Source organism: Rhinopithecus roxellana, chromosome 14, assembly GCF_007565055.1.
Source record: "Rhinopithecus roxellana isolate Shanxi Qingling chromosome 14, ASM756505v1, whole genome shotgun sequence".
NCBI classification, from domain to species: Eukaryota; Metazoa; Chordata; class Mammalia; order Primates; family Cercopithecidae; genus Rhinopithecus; species Rhinopithecus roxellana.
In genome coordinates, this window is record NC_044562.1 from 132,679,226 (window position 1) to 132,699,720 (window position 20,495).

At 38.7% G+C, this 20,495-nt stretch overlaps 1 protein-coding gene across 4 annotated transcripts in view; it reads right to left on the bottom strand.

Moving 5' to 3' along the window:
- WDR33 (WD repeat domain 33) overlaps nucleotides 1-20,495 on the bottom strand; it is a 111,890-nt gene that overhangs the window by 34,902 nt on the left and 56,493 nt on the right. The window contains exon 8 of one of the 4 annotated variants that reach the window (XM_030916908.1): nucleotides 13,858-13,955. The exons of the other annotated variants lie outside the window; for them this stretch is intronic. Coding sequence (XP_030772768.1) covers nucleotides 13,873-13,955 — 83 coding nt within the window. The 3' untranslated portion in view covers nucleotides 13,858-13,872. Of the gene's footprint in view, nucleotides 1-13,857; nucleotides 13,956-20,495 lie in introns of those variants that run through there. 4 annotated transcript variants of the gene reach the window in all.

Here is a 20,495-nt window from a genome sequence, read left to right on the forward strand (position 1 = left end):
TCTAATACAGGAAGAAAAAAGGCAAACAAAGAATTCAAGTACCATCTTGTACAATATTAACAGAACTGTTACTCAAGAAAATGTGTTAAACATTAACAACAAACTCAGGCTACTTCTAGCCACAAGAACATAAAATGTAACATCAGTTTAAGACAAAGGGTATATGAGTACCCATGGTCCATAGCCAGACACTCCAGTTGGACAGAGGATTTCTTAAAAAATTAAGAAGCGTAAGTAATCTGTGCTCTGGTCAAGGAATATGCAATTTATTAGCATTTTACCTTCCTTTAATGCAAAATGATTTCACCACAACCCAACAGTCAACATCAACTTGGAGTGATTACTATTAGCCATCTTTGTTGTCCAATCTAGAAAGTTACATCAGTGAAAAACTATAGAACTAAATGGAAAGTTAATTCTGGAAAAGGGGTCTGCCTAGGCAGGGCAGTGTTTTCACAATGTATGTTCCAAGAAACAACAGTGCATAGAATCATGGGTGAAGGGGTTCGGCAGTCAAATAAGTTGAGCAATGCTACATTTTAAAATGGGTAAGTTTCTTTCCCAGTCTGAGAGCCTTCAGTCCTTTCAATATGTACATTATTACAAATCTGTGGGAGAATTTGGTCACGAATCTTCTTTTCTCAGAGTACTTCCAAGTCCGCCAGAAGGCTGATTTTGGAAATGTGAAACACCAGCTTACTACATTTGTCTGGCAATGATGAACCTAAATTCAGTAGAGTGGACACCTCTGTGGGAGGAAGAGGAGACTGGGGAAGGGCATGTAAAGGGGCCTTTAACCTTTAATCTGTAATGTGTATTTCTTTATTGACAATTCAGAAACGAGTGTGGCAAAATGTAAGGATTTGATCAGAACTGAGTGGTAGCACAGAAGTGTTTTTCAAGTTATAAAAAATTTTGAAATGTATAGTGTCAAGAGCAATCAATACACAAACACAAAAAACAGCAAGCTCAAATAGATAAAAAGAGAGATGCACCATAAATCTGGCAGTCTATTTAAGTCACACATTTACTTTGCATATGCAGGTAAAATCTTTCTATTGATTTGTACCAACTTGTATTTACATGGAAGACCAACAAAGGCTGACCTAAAAGAAACTCTCAAGTAGGTTAGAAATTGAAATTAGGCATACAACTCACTCATAAGATCAGTGCCATGTAACTAAATTCTTAAGTACTTCTGGCATCAAAGTGAGCAAATTCTTATGACTATATGGTAAAATATCTGATTTTTGAGTCAAATAAAAACCTATACAGGTATAAGTTTTGCTGAAACTTACATATCAGGCTGCTGTTAAAACTCTTTTACAATAACGTGGGGAAGGATATAAACAGGAAAGCGCACAATTTCCATTTGAGTCAAGTTTAAAGGCTGCATTTAGAAAAATCCTGAGAATTATGAAATGGAGAAAAACAGGTAATTGATAACAATTTGAAAAGGTACAATATTTTTCCAAAACACTGCCTGACGGTGTATAAAATGTATTTCAATCTTCTATATTCTTCAGTTATAATAACCATAAAGAAGCAATTTTGCAGTGTGTGTTGTGCTAACCAGCAAATTCTCCTTTGTGGACATTTCTTTAAATTTACATTTTTTAAAGGCTACTTTGCAGAGTATTCATCAAAGATGTTTAAAGGAATGTAGTAACCAAATATTTTTCAACCTCATTTCTGTTGTATTTGTTCAATTCTTTGATGTTAACACCAATATCATAGAGAACATCAGCCATTTGTCTGAGACGGGAGATACCAGTGTCCCACACAAGCAGAAAACAGCAGCAAAGTCCACTGTAAGAAAGTGTACTCTGGGGTGTGTGTGTACATATGTGTGTGTGTGTTTGTTCGGGCACATGTAATTCAACATTCACAGGTTCTCTAGTAAACATTTCTGCAGATATTCATAATTCAGTAACAATATATACAGTCAAGAAAAGCAGCATATAGTCATCACTTGAAAAACCAGAAAAGTGCAAAAAGAAAAAGAAAAGACATTCAAAAGATTGATGAGAGTCTGGCAATATCAAGACTACCAGAAAGGCCAGTACCTACACTACATTAATAATAGAGGTATTAGTGCCCGCGGACAACCCAGGTCAAGAATAAAGAGAAGCCATGACTGAAGTCCCTAGTAAGGAAGAAAATGCAGAACCAAGAAGGAAAACAAAAGACGTTTTAAATGATTCTTCTGGAGCACTTCCATGGTAAGCAGTCCTTTTGAAAGCAAGGTAAAGAGGAGAACAACGTCATTTTCAGTTGGCCAGATTAAGGATACACTTCTTTTTAATTGAGAGTTTAGAAACATAAAAGCAACAAATAATCCATGTCAAAGTAGAAAAATAGTTAACCTATAGCTATCCACAGCATCAACTGTACTTTTAATCTGTGTTTTGCCAGAATCTTCTTGGGTATATTCACAGAAGTTGCTAAATGTGGCTCCCTACACTTTGTCCACCGACTGCTGTTCACCTCTTGGGAGAAAGTGGCAGTGATGAAAACACCTGTCTATCAAAACAAGAAGAGTACATGAACTCTTAAATACTGTGGAGGCAAGTATCTATCACATGAGCCCTGGCAGATTGCATAATTTCCAGCTATGACTAAGATTTTTTTCTATTAATGAGTAATCTGAGATAACACATGCTCCAACTGGATCTTAACAAACATCTCCATTTCTGTTTCAAAGAAAAATGTAGCCTGAGAAAATTTCAGCTGGGAGCTGATTATTGACTTCCACCATATTAAAAACATATTCCCATAAAATATCAATTTAGTCCCTACTGATATAAGCAAATAACTGAATAAATAAATAAGTGGAGAAGAGTCAAGTCTCCCATGCCTCAGAAATCCATATAACCTACACAGTTAGTCCACCTGAAAAGAGGTGAGGTGTAACGCTCCACTCCTTAAGTGTGGGCTATATATTAATCTTATGACTTCACTCCAAAGAGTACAGTATGAAAAGTAGGAAAGAAGAGTAGCTGTTGTTGAAGAAACTTGACAAACTCTACCTCAAGCAGATGATCAAGGTTAACATCAAGTCATATTGATAGTATACACCCATGAGATGGTATTATGAAACTGGCACTTTACCTGTGTGATCTTCCTCTCAAAAACCGATAATCCCCGGTCTAATCATGAGAAAAATAATAGATAAATGCCAACTGAGGGACATTCTCCAATATACCATACAACTTCTCATCAACACACTAGCTGCAAGAAGAGGGTGGGGCTACTCAGGGCACACTGCCTATGGGTTAGTCCTGCTCACAAGCAGTCACTCTGTAAATAATTTTCCTGATTAAAATGAAGAGGAGGAGGAGAATGGAACAAAATCTTGAAAGTGCTGAAATAGAGGGAAAAGTTTTGAATCTAGCATTCAATATCCAACCAGTCCCGTTATAAATGTAAACATGAAATAAAAGACACCCAAGAACCTTAAAAATTTTTGCCCACAGACCTCAGAAAAACTATCTTACCGTTCCAGAGATGTGAAAATCAAGGAATGCTTATTAGGAAAATCCAAACCAGTTCAAATTAAATTTAACATATTATAAACAAGTATCTCCTTGTGAAGGTGTTTAAAATCTGCCATGTTCTTGTTCTTTATTGAATGAATGAGGAAATGATGAGAGATCAAAAAATAGACCTATATACACATTGTTTAAAATCCAAAAATAAGCTCTTCAGGAAAATAGATTAATGGTTTATTCCACCTTCATCTCTGAGCCAGGACCAAGAGTAAATCACGAAAATTTTCATTTCCACTTACAGTCTACTATAATCTCTCCCCATGCCCTGTAAGAGAATAACCAAGAGATGAAAGTAGCTTTGTCCAATAAAAGCAGAAGTACAGTGTCAAATCAGTTACATTTGGAATCAAGAAAAATAGGTTCAGTGCTCATATGCTACATAATGACTAATAGTAAAAAAATTCCAATAAACTGGATGTGTTTAAACCTCAGATGTCACTTACTAGTTATGTCCTTATGTAATCTACTTAACCCTTGCTAAGCCTTAATATTTACATGTACAAAATGGAGATTATTACCCAATTATTGGGTTGTTTCAGGAATTAAATACATGAAGCACTTACCATCATGCCTAGCATATATTCTGAACACTCAATGAATAAAAACTTTGTGATCCAATCTCTGCCCTGAAAAAGTTCACCATGGGGACAGCTATTTCCATATAGACTTAGTTATCCAGCAAGAGCTGTTACTACCATGAATAGAGTATGGGAAAGCAGAAAATGGCTCGATGTGAGAGCGTGCCCCCAAAGTGCAACTTTCGTAAGACTGCTAAATTTCAGTTTTCAAACGACTCCAGAAAATATAACACTGAATTCTGATTATGAACATTCACCCCAAGTAATACACTTGATGTAATGCCATTTACCTCTCAGAACTAGAAAATCCAAAATGAGACCACCATTACATTCACTATGTTGATTATGTTTTTTTTAAGAAAGACAGATACTAAGAAAAACTTAGCATTTAAGTCCTGAGTACTTAAGAAAGGTAATACTTTTAATGTAACTATTGATTCCACTAGATTACAATGCCACCTCCAACACTAAGAAGATGATACCAATCACTTCTCCTTTTTACTTGTGGTGTGAATGTCTGATGATGGTTCCCTCTACATTTTCTCTGCTGTTAAAGAACATTAACTTATTTCTAGGAGGACAAAAAATCTACAGGAAAAATGCTGGGCCAGCAGTGTTGGCACACACCTATAATCCCAGCACTTTGGGAGGGATTTGTATTTCTCTACACACACACACACACACACACACACACACACACACACACACAAATTAGCTGGGTGTCATGGTGCTCAGGGGGACATGGGCAGGGGCTTAGGTGGGCTTGAGCCCGGGAGGTCAAGGCTGCAGTGAGCTGAGATCAAACCACCGCACTTCCAGCCTGGGTGAGAGAGACCCTGTCTCTAAAAAAGAAAAGAACTGGGTTCAACACAATCTTTCAATTATAATTTAAATAAGAGATTACTCATCTCTAAATCCCCCAATGCCATGGATTACCTTACGCTTCAAGTATACAATTAAAATTTAACTATGAAAGACTTCTTAAGAAAGGGAAAAATGATCGAAGTTGGGAGAATATCAGGAGAGAGGTAAGGAAGATTATTTCAAGGTCACTAATGTGAAAAGGGAATCATGCTTTGGAATAAAATCTTGATTTAATACTAAGTAAAATGAAATATGCAAGCCTCTTCCTAAATTACTTTCAAAGGTTTGCAGAGGATGAGCTTACTTCCCAAGACTGATATACGTTGGCCACAAATTTTAGGAAATTTTGAAAAAACTTCAACCAAAATGTGGCCATTCTCTAAAAACATATGGGCCCTATCTATGAACAAACCAGAGTAGAGAAAAATGAAACCCAAAGTACACAGACGACTGTAGCTGTCAGTGACAAAGGTTGTGGCAAAGGCTCAGTGACAAAGGCTGTGATGAAGTAATGAGGGTAATTATAGGGAGACTTGTCCAGGTTTTACCTCCTGACTTCCTGTTTCTGTAGAACAGACAAAACAAATTACACAAAGCACATTTGTTACACAAAGCACATTTCACTCTGGGAAGAAGCCCTAGAGCAGGATTTGAGACTGAAAAGTAAAGCGGCACAAAGTGTGCGGAAATGCCACAGACGACCCTGAAAATGGAAAGAAGTGGAGGGTCAAGAGACCATGGGAGAGGAGGGGAAAAAGAGAAAAGAGAAGGGAGGGAGGAGAGAAAGACAGCAGTTCCACTTAGGAGTGGAACCAACTTAAGCACTCCACTTCAGAGTACAGCCCACAACCTACTTACTTGATAACATGTGGCAGTGGCCTGTGCTTCTCCACTCACTTCATTAAACACACACAAACATGCATGTGTGTACACGTGTACAAGCACACACACAGAAACATGAATCCACAGTGAGATCTTCCATCCAAGAGGACCCCTGTAGGTAAGCGAACCTAACTGCAAAAAATGCAAGATAACTACTTATACTAACCAATACAAACCACCACTCAAATCTCTGGACAACCAAGGGTCACTGGGCATTTGAATAAAAGCAAGTACCAGGAAAGAGAAAAATACAGATTACATGACTTTAGGGAAAACAAACAGGGACAACAGATCAAACCAGACATCCACACAAACACCCCAATTACGATGTTAAAGGTTTTAAGGGGCATCTTCCTTAAAGACAAACCAACTACAAAATAGGCCTCTTTGAAAAATGAAAAGATCAGAGAACCACTAGAAATTCTTGAAAAGTAAACATGCAGTTGATAAAAATGAAACTTTCGGGCTGGGCACAGTGGCTCACACCTGTAATCCCAGCACTCTGGGAGGCGGAGGCAGGTGGATCACCCTAAGTCAGGAGTTTGAGATCAGGCCTGGTCAACATAATGAAACTCTCTACTAAAAATACAAAAAATTAGCCGGGTGTGGTGGTTGGTGTCTGTAATCCCAGCTACTCCAGAGGCTGAGGCAGGAGAAACACTTGAACCCCGGATGAACTCGGGAGGCAGAGGTTGCAGTGAGCCTAGATCGTGCCATCACACCCCAGCCTGGGCAAAGAGCAAAACCCCGTCTCAAAAAACAAAAATAAGGCCGGGCGCGGTGACTCATGCCTGTAATCCCAGCACTTTGGGAGGCTGAGGTGGGCGGATCACGAGGTCAGGAGATTGAGACCATCTGGCTAACACGGTGAAACCCCATCTCTACTGAAAACACAAAAAATTCCCCGGGCATGGTGGCGGGCGCCTGTGGTCCCAGCTACTCGGGAGGCTGAGGCAGGAGAATGGCGGGAACCCAGGAGGCGGAGCTTGCAGTGAGCCGAGATCGCGCCACTGCACTCCACCCTGGGCGACAGAGTAAGACTTCGTCTCAAAAAGTAAATAAATAAAAATAAAAATAAATAAAAATAAAAATTTCGGCTGGGCACAGTGGCTCAAGCCTGTAATCCCAGGACTTTGGGAGGCCGAGGTGGGTGGATTGCTTGAGCTCAGGAGTTTGAGAACAGCCTAGGCAACAAAAAATTAAAACTAAATAAAAATAAAATTAGCTATGCATGGTGGCTCATGCCTGTAGTTCCAGCTACTAAGGAAACTGAGGTGGGAGGATCGCTTCAGTCCAGGAGGTCATGGCTACAGTGAGCCATGATAGCATCACTGCACTCCAGCCTAGGAGACACAGGGAGACCCTGTCCCCCAAAAAAAAAAGAAAGAAAAGAAATAAAATCACCAGAAGGGCTGAAAACCAGACTGGGCATGATTGAAAACTAAATTAGTATTCTGCGAGACAAACAGAAATCTCCCAATACTTAGAGAAAGGGAAGGAAGACAAGAAAGAAAAAATAATACTAGATAGACAGCTCCAAACAGTCCAACAGTTACCTCCTAAGAATTCCGTAAGACAAGCAAAGACAATGGAAACAATCATCAAAGAAAGAAAAAGCCTTTCAATGGAAAAAAAAATAAGACTGCAGATGACAGTATGCCAAAAAAGATGAAGTTTAAAATATTTATACCTATACCCACAGTTTAAAAAAAAAAAAACCCTCAGAGAAAGGAGATCATTCAGAAAACATTCAGAGAGGAAAATCAAGATATACACAAAATAATGAGACTCAGGATTATATCTGACTTATCAGCAAAAGTGACGGAAGATAATCAAGGACGTAAAAATTCAGAGGGCAAAGGATTTCAAACCCAAACTATGAGTCAAGTATGATGGTAATTAAATACCTTTCCAGACTCAATAATTTTGATTTACCTCCTAAGTGCTGTTTCTGAGAAAAATGTTTGAAGGTTTTCAACTGAACTGGGGAAAAAAAAAAAAAAGAGTGGACTTAAAAGAATGCCTTCAAAAACAAAAACCATTTACTCAAATTGAAAAATTAAAAACCTAAAAATTTGCTATGATAAAGGTTTCAGTGACATTAATTTTTAAAACCAGGGAAGGTAATAAGAAATTGCAAGACAAAAGTGAATTAAACTATGGCATTATTTTCAACAGTTGACAGCATGACAGACTTAATACAAAAGGAGCTTACTTGATCTTTACACTGTCCAAGCAGAACTTTTCTTTAACTCCCACAAGATGATCACTCTTTCTGTAAGGCCCCATTATACTGCTTGGTTCTGTTATCAATAGTATCATTCATAGCAGAAATGCTATCTTTTTTGTTCTAATGGTTTAGAATTTTAAAATATGAAGAAAACAGAGAGTAGCCATAATTCAAGAACAGAATAAAATTGGCTTAAAATCCTTGACAATTCACAAGTAAAGGAAGACAAACAGCAGAAGTGGAAACAAATTAGAGGCACAGATTTCCTTCTGTAACCTAATGGTGAGCCAAGGAACATTGGCTAAAGTTGGTAGACCCCTTAAAAATAAAGGTTTAAGAACATTTAAAGCAATAAAGAAAACCACTGAAACTACAGTTCATTATGACAAAAACGAGGAGGTAGGAGGCATGGTTAGTGGTGTGAATAACACTCAATTCCTCACCTTTCATGACAGAAAGAGACATTGCGTCAGACAGATATATCAAAATACATATTATGTGAAGTTCTGATAACCACAAGAATAGAAACAATTAGTTTTAAGAAACTACCTCTGGGGAGAGGTAAAGGATTGGCAGATTTTTAAATTTCATATTCCATCCCTCTATGGTGCCGGAGGAAAGACTTTTTACCATGTGTGCTTATTATTAGTTTTTAAAAATAAGGTTAAATATTTAGGTGGTGACAATTTCCTAAATGTTAGTCCTGTGGTATTTTCAGTTTGGCTAGATGACGACGACTTTCTTAAACTTCATCGTTAATGACTTCCTGGACAGTGAAGACAACTCATCTTGGAAGCAAAAATTTAAATGCTCATACCCTTGGCTCCACTGATTTTATTCTTAGGCGTCTACCCTAACAGAAAATTTACATAAGTGACACAAATATAAAGGTAGGAGGAAGCTTAGTGCACAACTGTGTCTTGGCAAAAACTTCTTGCAAATCCCAAAGGCCTATCAGTGAGGAATGGTTAAATAAACTACAGTAGATGCATGCAGTCAAAAAGACTGGGGTAGTAATGATACAGAAAAATGACCTTAATATGCAGTGTAGTGAGAAAAGCAAATAACAAAAGAATATATGCAGTATAATCTCAAGTAGTGATTTTTAAAAGTATCTTTTTGTGTATGTATAGGAGTTCTAAAAATATATACACCAAGCTTTAAGAGAACAGTGCTTACCTCTGGATGTGAAACTGGGAAATAAGAGGGGAAAGACGTTGGCTTTTTACATCTAATTGAACCTTTTATGAATGTTTATTACCTTTGTAAAGGCAAAAATTCTCAAGAAAAACAACTCTTAATCCCACCCAATTCTTTCCTTACCTTTCCACCCTTCCATTCCCCTGTACTCTTCCACCACAGATCTCAGCCTTGCACCACAGATCTCCGCCTTCCACATGGCATATTGTGTAGGTGTGAATCCACCTTAAAACTGTCTCCAATTCTTACTTCCATGCAATTCATAGAATATACCTTTCACCATGCATGACTGATGAAAAAACTGCATCTCAGTGTTGCATGTGGTCTTCAGCTTGTTGGTTAGAGAATGGCACTGCTAACGAAGCCAGGTTGCAAGTGAGATCCCCATATACATCAGTTATTGTTATGCAGTCAGTCTGCCTTTGTACTTATCATCTTCCTGATCACAGGACCAGATGTAGAAGGATCAAAGTAAATCCATTTTAACTAGTGGAGACACTTCTTTAAAATGCATACTGAGAGCGGGCTTCAGTGGCACGGTTGTTGTATTCTGAATAACACATTTGTGTATATGTACGACCCAGAGTTTATTTGTACAACCCAGTCAAGCACACACAAAAATCACATAAACGTGCTATCGATCCTTCCCAGAGAGAATTCTGGTTAACCAGATATATGCAGCAGCATTGCCTCTGTGCTCTTTGGGACCAGTGTGATGTTGGAATATGTGGGACCACTAAGTTCCCAGTGTTTGGTCTGTACTTCTCATCTTCAACCAACATACTGAACACAAAAATCAAAGAAATATGCCAGAGTGAAGGTTTCTCACCCTTAACTGTACTTAAATAATGGGTTTTTTTCCATGATTCTTTTATAGAAACAGCAACAACGAAAATCAAAGACTGAAGAAAAACAGATTGAGGACTTGCAAAGGAACCAAAGTGCTGGTTATATAAATATTTGTAACAATGACGTATTTGATTTTGATCTAACTTAAAATGACTATTAAAAATGTCCAAATAAACAGCTCATACCACAGACATACCACTTTATGGTCTTCATATTTTTTCAAGACATTGTAAACCTAGCAAAAAGTACCAGTGGAAAGAATGGTCCACATCTATAGAGTAACTCGGTATGCCTTACACTCATCTGACATGAATTTACCTAACTAGAACTCAAAAAATAGCACGTTTCTCCAGAAAGATTCAAATATATTACCTATTCAAAAAAAACTCTGCAGGCTGGGCATGGTGGCAAGCTCCTGTAGTCCCAGCTACTCAGGAGACTGAGGCAGGAGAATCACTTGAGCTCTGGAGTTCAAGGTTGCAGTGAACCATGACCATACCATTGCACACCAGCCTGGGAGACAGAGCAAGACCCCGTCTCTAAAACATAAAATAATCAAAAAAAAAAAACAAAAAAAACAAGTGAGCAAGCAAAGGCAATGAAGAGAACTCTGGGGCCAGTGCAAGGGGAATGCAGGGTGTGAAGGATTGCCTTCTGGCACTCCTGTGGTTTTGAGATGATAGTGGAAATAAAATGAGGACTTACATAAATAAACCTTTAAAAAGAAGTCATATTCTATTTAAATATAATGTTATCTATTTAAATGTGGCTTACAATTTTATCAATGACACTTCTAAATCTAAAAATCACTACTGAAAATAAGATAATCATATTCCAATCCTAATTCTTAATCCAATAATCTCCTCCCATAAATACCTTTCCTTAATACCTTTAATACTTCTCCTTTAATACCTTTCCTAATCAATTCCAATCTCCTCTTAAATCAAATCAAGTAAAATATGCTATTTTCTTTACTCCTATCTTGTTTTTCCGCATCTTTCCTTGACATTTATGACTTTCGCAACAAACTTCATCCTGCACTGTGGAGAGTATGTCTGTGGTCCTCACAACAGCCCTGTGAGGTAGGTATCATTAACTCTCCGTTACAGACGAGGAGAGGCCACCCAAGAACGGCTTGACTTGCCCAGTGGCAAAGCGGGGATTCAAAGCCAGAACCTGCTGGTGCTCAGCTGGGTGATGTTTCAAGTTCCCTAGAGGGAAACAGATGGTGCCGAGTAGAAACTACGATTGTACCTAGAATTTTGGAGCAGCTCAAGAGAAGGTTTAACAACATTAATAATTTCTTCTTTGTCACTTAACCATTGTAAACAGTAATTACACTATATTCTCCTATCATTACATTTTAAAGTTAACAATACACAAAAGTTACCCTTCTCTTTTTATAGAAAAAATACTTATTACAAATAGACTTGCACTCATCATTGACTATGAAAAGACACAGTAAACTGGTACTATTCAGCATCAATCCTGGTAAACAGATGTTATAAAAAAACATAAATGTAAATATACAATTATAGAAGATGATTAAAACCAGTGAATTTTGTGGAGATCACCAAAGTGGGTTTCTGCCCAAACAGATTTAGTTTCAAAATACAAAGCCTTATTATCAAGGCACTTTAACCAAGAGAATACACCACAAATCTATGTGTCTAAATTACATGAAAATTAATTCTGACATCTACACAATTTAGACACAGGCACAAATGGTATTTATCTACCAATCCTGAAGTCTGTGCTAACTCTGGAATATGCTAATGTTTTTTCCATACGAAATTATGTACTGTACTTAATAAAATACAAACAATAGTTTAACACACAGTGTTTCAAATCTAAAATGAACAGATATTTATATGTGAAATAGTCTTTAGGAGAAAAAATCTTATTCTGAAAACATTTTATCCTCAGTTTGGTCCAAATCAACAATATTTTAGGGCTACTGCTGCTCTACTGCAAAAAACAAGTAAAAGCTTTTACAATCTAAAACCTTTATTTAAAGATTTTGAGGTTCCCATGAGCACTCGATGTTAGCATAAAAGCAGCTATGAAGACTTCAATGATGATACCTGATGACATTCTTTATTTCTATGGGAAAATTCTATACGCCAGTGGCAAAATCAGTGGTACTATCCGAAGAGGCTGCTTTTGCCTATAATGTATCCTGCTTGTCTAATGCTGGTTAACATGCCACCAAATTCTCCCCAATTGCTCCATTTCGTAAAAATGTACAGCTGGTATCATTTCAGCTTGTTCCAACCTATGCCTGCCGAGCATGTCACTGCTACTAAATCCTGACCTCCACTCTGTCTGGATTTGAATATTTTTGAGAAAGTAAAAAGCACCAGCCCCTGACCTCTGAGAACTAATCTGATGTTCAAGCTAAGCCTTGGTGTTACTATAAACTGTTATGACATTTATAGCTTAAACATTCCATGCTCCTGTTGGAAAATCTCACTGAACATCAGTATCAAAAGTAGTCACTCCAAGACCATGGCAAAGTGAGAAAAAACGAGGTCACTGTACAACCCAGAAAATACAAAATTCTCTTTCTTGCCAAATGAGTGACAGCTATTTCTTCATCAATTACAGCTTTATCCTCAATCTAGTTGACACCCTCTATAAGATCCGTTGATACCCAATCATAGAATTGCCTGTTTTCCGACAGCACCCTATCTAGAGCAAGCCCTCACGTCCTTAGACCTTCCCCCAAAATCATCCAAAGCCCAAATCCTGTAATACATTATAACACCCTGTTACTAGGACACCCCATGGTTCCCTGTGGTCTGTGTTCTTTGCTGCCATGAGTAACAAATCCAACTTGCTCTGTTACAGGTATATTCCTAGTGGTCTTTAGCTGAAGGGTATTCACACTTGTGAATACTAACAGTGAAATGAAAATAGACTAAATGTTCTAGGCTTAGAAAATGACTCTAAAACTGCAGTTCACAAGGAGGGCAGCTTTGGATGATGCTGGTATAAGATTTCTTCAGTTTTGCTTTTAATGTCAAGACCATGGTAAAATGTTTTAAATGGCTCAGGTAAAGTAAAAAGCATTAAAAACTGTTAAAGCAGAGGAGAAGCTTTTATAGCCAAGTTGATCAGGAGAATAAGGAGGAGTGAATCAAGGGTCATTTCAATTGGCAGCAGCACGTCCAAGTATCTGGGATATGTCAAGGTTTAGAGGTACTTTAAAACAAGGTATGCAGTAAAATGCTCAACAACAACAAAGCTGAAGCTATAAGGAAAACATGAAAGCGAGTAGTATCTTTTTTCCTAAGACAGCGTCTCATTGTGTCACCCAGGCCTGGGTGCAGTGGTGCATGGCTCATTGCTGTCTCGATCTCCTGGGCTCAAGTGAACCTCCTAACAGGGGCTCTTAGGTAGCTGAAACTTAAAAAAAAGAAAAGTGCTCACCTTGACTACTGGAATTATCTGGATAGTATGTTAGCCATGAGAAGAAAATAAAGCAAAATTTTCATATAATTTCTCTAAGTATTAATCATATCTACAGGTACAAAACCAAAAATGTGGCCGGGCTTGGTGGCTCACGCCTGGAATCCCAGAACTTTGGGAGGCCAAGATGGGAAAATCTCTTGAGCCCAGGAGTTTGAGACCAGCTTAGGCAACATAGTGACATCTTGTCTCTATTAAAACTAAAATAAAGTTAGAAAGGCATAGTGGCATGTACCTGCAGTCCCAGCTACTCAGAAAGCTCAGGTGGACTGCATAAGCCCAGGCAGTTGAGGCTCCAGGTGAGTCGTGATCGTGCCACTGCACTCCAACCTGGGTGACCGAGTAAAACAGTCTCAATAAAAACAAAATAAAATAATGATGAAGAAACACCATAAGGCCAGGCGTGGTGGCTCATGCCTGTAATCCCAGCACTTTGGGAGGCTGAAGCAGGTGGATCACCCGAGGTCAGGGGTTTGAGACCAGCCTGGCCAACATGGTGAAACCCCATCTCTACTAAAAATACAAAAAATTAGCCGGGCATGGTGGCACACGCCTGTAATCCCAGCTATTTGGGAGGCTGAGGCAGGAGAATCGCTTGAGCCAGGGAGGCGGAGAATGCAGTGAGCTGAGATTGTGCCACTGCACTCCAGCCTGGGCAACATGTTGAGCAGGACTCCACCTCTTAAAAAAAAAAAAAAAAAAAAAAAACACCATAGTGTTGACTACTTTCTCTTTCAAGACAAGCCCTCAGTAACTGTGTCAAACTTTAACTTTTACAATTATCACAGTCCTCAGTGTTTCTCCTCAGCAAGAACTGAAACTCTCCATCATACTGAGTCTTTCAAATACCTTTCATTTCACAGGCTTTTTTTTCTTTTTTCGACAGAGTCTCGCTCTGCAGCCCAGGCTGGAGTACAGTGGCCCAATCTCGGCTCACTGCAAGCTCTGCCTCCCGGGTTCATGCCATTCTCTCACAGGCTGTAATTTCTAATATCTGCTTATATCTGCTTCTTCTTAAGTCAAAAATGTATCAGCCTATTTCTCATTGTAGAACTGGCGTTTCAGGGGAGAGAGGGACAGGGTCTCATTCTGTCACCCAGACTTGAGTGCGGTGGCGAAATCTTGGCTCACTGCAGTCTCGGATTTCCCAGGTTCAAGAGATCCTCCTACCTCACCCTCCCTGGTAGCAGGGACCACAGGCACACACCACCACACCCAGTTAACTTTTTGTATTTGTTTTGTACAAATGAGGTTTTGCCATGTTGCCAAGGCTGGTCTCAAACTCCTGGGCTCAAGTGATCTGCCTGCCTTGGGCCTCCCGAAGTGCTGGGATTACTGGTATGAGTCACCGCACCCAGCCAAGAACACACTTGTTTTAAGTCAAAAATATAAGGGAAGGCCGGGCGCGGTAGCTCACGCCTGTAATCCCAGCACTTTGGGAGGCTGAGGCAGATGAATGACTTGATGTCAGGAGTTCAAGACCAGCCTGGGCAACATGGTGAAACCCCATCTCTACTAAAAATACAAAAATTAGCCAGGCATGGTAGCATGTGCCTGTAATTCCAGCTATCTGAGAGGCTGACGCACGAGAATTGTTTGAACCCGAGAGGCGGAGGTTGCAGTGAGCTGAGATTGTATCACTGCACTCCAGCCTGGGCAACAAGAGTGAAACTCTGTCCTTAAAAAAAAAAAAAAAAAAAAAACTTCATATATATATATATATATAAAATATGGGGAAAAATTATCTTTAAAACAGCGATTTTATTTCTTTCAGAGGTTAAAATGTAAAAATAAGTAAAACAGCTAATTCAAAAACTGAAGGTAATTTACAGTAATTGATTTAATGATTTACCTGCTAGAATTTTAAAAATTAAACAAAATGTCTAGAGAATACTCTTGACAAATTTTTGTTTTAAAACATTTTATTTCCACTCAGAAGACCCTTAGGAACTTACATTTGCATGGCACACTAAAACATAAAAACTGTAAAACTAAAAATGTTCTAAAAAATCAGACTGATGGCAAGGCACGGTAGCTCATGCCTACAATCTCAGTACTTTGGGAGGCAGAGGCAGGCGGATCACCTGAGCCCAGGAGTTCAAGACCATCCTAGGCAACATGGTGAAACCCTGTCTCTACTAAAAACACAAAAGTTAGCCTCACATGGCGGCACGCACCTGTAGCCTCAGCTTCTCGGGAGGCTGAGGTGGGAGGATCACTTGAGCCTGGCAGGTGGAGGCTGCGGAAAGCCAAAATCATGCCACTGCACTCCAGCCTGAGTTGACGGACCAAGACCTTGTCTCAAAATAATAATAATAATAATGATATTTAGAGTGAAAACACTCTTTAAAAAAAAAAAAACTGCTTGGGCAGGAGGATGGCTTAAGGCCAGGCGTTTGAGATTATAGTGAGCTATGATCATGCCAATGTACTCCAACCTGGGCAACAGAGCAAAACCCTGTCTCTGAAAAATAATAATTAATTTTAAAATCAGATTAATACACTTAAAAAAGATATAAATGGAACAATTTGCATAGATTTCAGGAAACGAAATGATCTGATTTAACCATTGCAAAAAATTTTTTTAATATTACCACCACCAAATTGTTGAGGTATTTAATATCCAGGTTCCACAGAAAGAACATTAAAACTGAGTGCTGTACTATACGACCTCAAGAAAGGGGCAGCATCTTAGCTCAGAAATCACTACACTTAAAATGCTTTTTACTCCAGATGTCACCACTCTGATCTTAAGAGTCACTGAATCAGGCCCACATCTGCTATGTCACAGGTAAGGATTCGGCTCCTACCCTGCAACAAACTACACTGAAGACTCTGAGGACAGAGTAAGTCCCCAAAGTCAGCGAGTCTGTTTGGTCAAACTGACAAGTTTGATGGGGTGGATGCAGAGGGTAACAAGGAGAGTCCAAACAAGACACTAGATTTCTATATTTGAACCTTGTCTACTGCAACAAAAATATATGTATAGCACATTTTCCCCAAGACTCCCACCTTACTGCTGACACATTACTCATCCAAGACAACAAAATGAAGTAACATTTTACCAGACCTATCACTTGTTTATCCAACTTCCTTATCACTAAACGGAGTTAGGGATTAATTCTTATGCTTAAGGTTGGTCAGTAGGAAAACTGTTCTTACCCCCAAAAAAACTAAATGTTGTCCTGATGAAACAGTCTGGGCACCAATGACCACAGCCTGCTGCTGATGAGCTGTGAGGACTACTCACTGTCGATGTAAAACAGTATTCCTGCTTGATATGGTACTTCATCAATCCACAAAACATTTCTGAAGAAATAAGATAACTAGGAAAATGTTGGACACGGTGCTAAAGGGAAGAGCCCATGTTTCTAAATTTTTATCAGCAAAAGAACCAATGATAGCACACCAGCCACAGCGTGTCATCTTTAATTATCTGATGCATCTAACAACTAAGATAAAATCTTTAAATCCTTTTATAAGACTATTTATTTATTTATTTATTTATTTTTGAGATGAAGTTTTGCTCTTGTTGCCCAGGCTGGAGTGCAATGGCACACTGCCGGTTCACTGCAACCTCCTCTGCCTCCTGGGTTCAAGCAATTCTCTTGCCTCAGCCTCCCAAGAAGCTGGGATTACAGGCACATGCCACCATGCCCAGCTAATTTTTGTATTCTGAGTAGAGATGGGGTTTCACCATGTTGGCCAGGCTGGTCTCAAACGCCCGATCTCAAGTGATCCACCTTGGCCTCCCAAAGTGCTGGGATTACAGGCATGAGCCACCACACACAGCCCTTTTACAGGACTTCAAAAAAGCCAATTCTAAGTTCATATCTGTTGAATTTTTTACATCTAAAAACACTAAAAAATCATGACAGCTTTGTTTAAACAAATAGTCGTATTTATAGACTGCTTATAAATATAAAAGCCTATACTACTGTCATAACAAATGGTTGAAATATATTCAAATAAGTTCTGAAATAACCACTTTTATCCTAAAGTAGTCCAGAGATTTGGAAGCAGGCTCTGAAATTCACTTTGGAAATGACATATCAACGAGGTCAATACCTCACTTTATAGATCAGGACACAAAGTATTATAACTTGCCCCAGTGTCACATGGCTGCTAAGAGCTGAAACTGTGACTAACATTCAGCTTCTAGAGCTTGTGATTCCATATGCAATTATGTGCAATAGTGTCTCTTTATATACTTCCAATGAGTTGGTTTCAATAGCAGGAGACTAGCAGATGAAGCTCATCAGAAAAAGTAATAAAATAGTATTTTTAAAAGAATACGGAGGCATCTAGATTCAGGACTGCATATATTTTTTAAAAAAGAATATAGACGCAAATCAAAGAAAGGTAATTAAGACAACTCTACACAGTGGAAGGTGAGATAAAAACCACAAAAATCACAAAATGTAAAGAACAGTAAAGACAAAGAAAAATAACTTAATGAAAATATCTTTCAAAGCCTAACCTACCTAGTAAAAAGCTAAGGTGGGAAAGGGGCATGAAGAAATCTTTGACTCCTAAAATTACTCTGTATCTTATCTAGAGGTAGTTAGGCAAGTATATAAATATGAAAAATCCATTATACTGTACATTTAAGATTTGTGCATTTACTGTATATATACAACTAAGAAGTATAAATATTTCAAAAATTTTTTCAAAGATTAGGTGAATTTTGAGACTGCATTCACTACTTCAAACAATAGTGTTAATTTAATAACATTATCCAATGTCTCAACAGAGGTTGGCAACATCTCCCTATGGGATACAACCTAGTCACTTAACTCTTTGCAATGCTTGACTTTCAGGCTTTAGGTCTGCCCTGAAACATAAAACTAACGTTAATATTATCAAATCTGACCATCCATCTGAAAAGGAAATGCTTCCTATAACTTCCCTGATAGGTAGGTGGCAAGCTAAATGTGGCAAAATTTCATGAAAGGGAAGCCCAATAGCTCACACAACAGTCCGTTCTCTTTTCTTTTCCTTTATGGGGAAAAACACAGGGTCTCCCTCTGTCATCCAGGATGGAGTGCAGTGGCACAATCTCGGCTCACTGCAGCCTCAAACTCCTAGACTCGAGCAATCCTCCTGCCTCCGCCTTCTGAGTATCTGGGACTACATGTGCATGCCACCATGTTTTTCATTTTTTTGTAGAAACAGGGTCTCACTTTGTTGCCCAGGCGGGTCTCACTTTGTTGCCCAAGCTGGTGTCAAACTCCTGGCTTCAAGCAACCTTCCCACCTCAGCCTCCCAAAGAGCTGGGATTACAGCTATTGTGCCTGGCCACATTCTCTTATCTTTCCACAGGAAGATAATTTCCATAAAGAAATCCAAATATGATGTCCTATATCCTCCTCATCCCCTATATTTTAGGCCTATATAAAATAAATCAAATCCTACTTCCAAAAAATATTAAGTATCTGAAAGTAACTATAATCGCCAAGTCTCTTTTAACCAAGCAAAATACTAATCTTCCCTTTACTTTTTCTTCATGATTTCCAGACCACTCTCCCTTCTAGTAAACTCCCCTCAAAAATGAAGCTCCACCACTCTGAACATCTATTAAGTATTCTACTAAGTGGGGAAGAACACGACACCTCAAGAGTTCACACCAATCATCTAAAACACAGGATTGTTTTTATGAATTCTAATTAACCAATCTAACAAACCCTGGAATTGAGGTTGGTAAGCAAAGTACAGAACTTCCTATTTATCTTTATTTACATTTCACAGTTTAAGTTTCTATTAAGTTTAACATCACAATATCTTCTCAAATCCTGAAATCTAGTGAACTTCTACTTACAGTTTTGAATCTGCTGTAAATCACAAAGCAAGACCATCTACATTAATATAAAATGTTAAATAGGACAGGGGCCAAGTAAAGAATCTTACAGCGCACTCTGCATACTTGCATCTACATTAATATAAAGTGTTAAATAGGACAGGGGCCAAGTAAAGAATCTTACAGCGCACTCTGCATACTTGTCTCACAGGTAACAAACATCCAAGGAAAACTTACTTTGGCAATGATCTTTCACTCATGCAAGCTAAAAAGCCACACTCCTCTACCATGATCCACAAATTAGCTCAAAGATTCCCTATATTGGTCTGGCTACAATGTCCTTGACCCCTCCAGCAATCCTATTAAAAATAGGATTATGTTAGCATGATTTATTCCAGACCACTATTTCTCAATGGAAGCAGTAAGGCTTTCTTTCTCCAAGCCTGTGCATGCATGCATGTGTGCATACCTGTGGTGGTGCCTTTTTTAGAAAGTTATGTGTGGCAGTCATCAATGAAGTTCACTTCAGAAGTGTACCAATTATATATTCAAAAAAGCAGTCATCGGGCCTGATGGGATTAAGAACTACTAACCTAACCTTTGATGACTCATGGCATCACAAACTACTTTTGTTTAGTAACATTGTGTCTGTTGGAGATAAAATATTGAGCTTCCTGACAAGGAGTTCCTAGAACCCACCCTTTTACTCCTTGTTTCTGTATTCATGCTGACTTCCTTCAATATTTTCTAAAGTTTCACTATGGTAGAATATTTATAATTTCCATTTGTAACAAAACAAATATGGACACTGAGAAGACTGTCACAGTCTTCAACAGGCATAGGGAGATGGCCAGACTAAGGAGGCTATCCTCAATATTAACTCTGTTCTCTCAAAGAGAGCTCTACTGGCCGGGCGCGGTGGCTCAAGCCTGTAATCCCAGCACTTTGGGAGGCCGAGGCGGGCGGATCACAAAGTCAGGAGATCGAGACCATCCTGGCTAACACGGTGAAACCCCGTCTCTACTAAAAAATACAAAAAAAAAAAAAAAACTAGCCGGGCGAGGTGGCGGGCG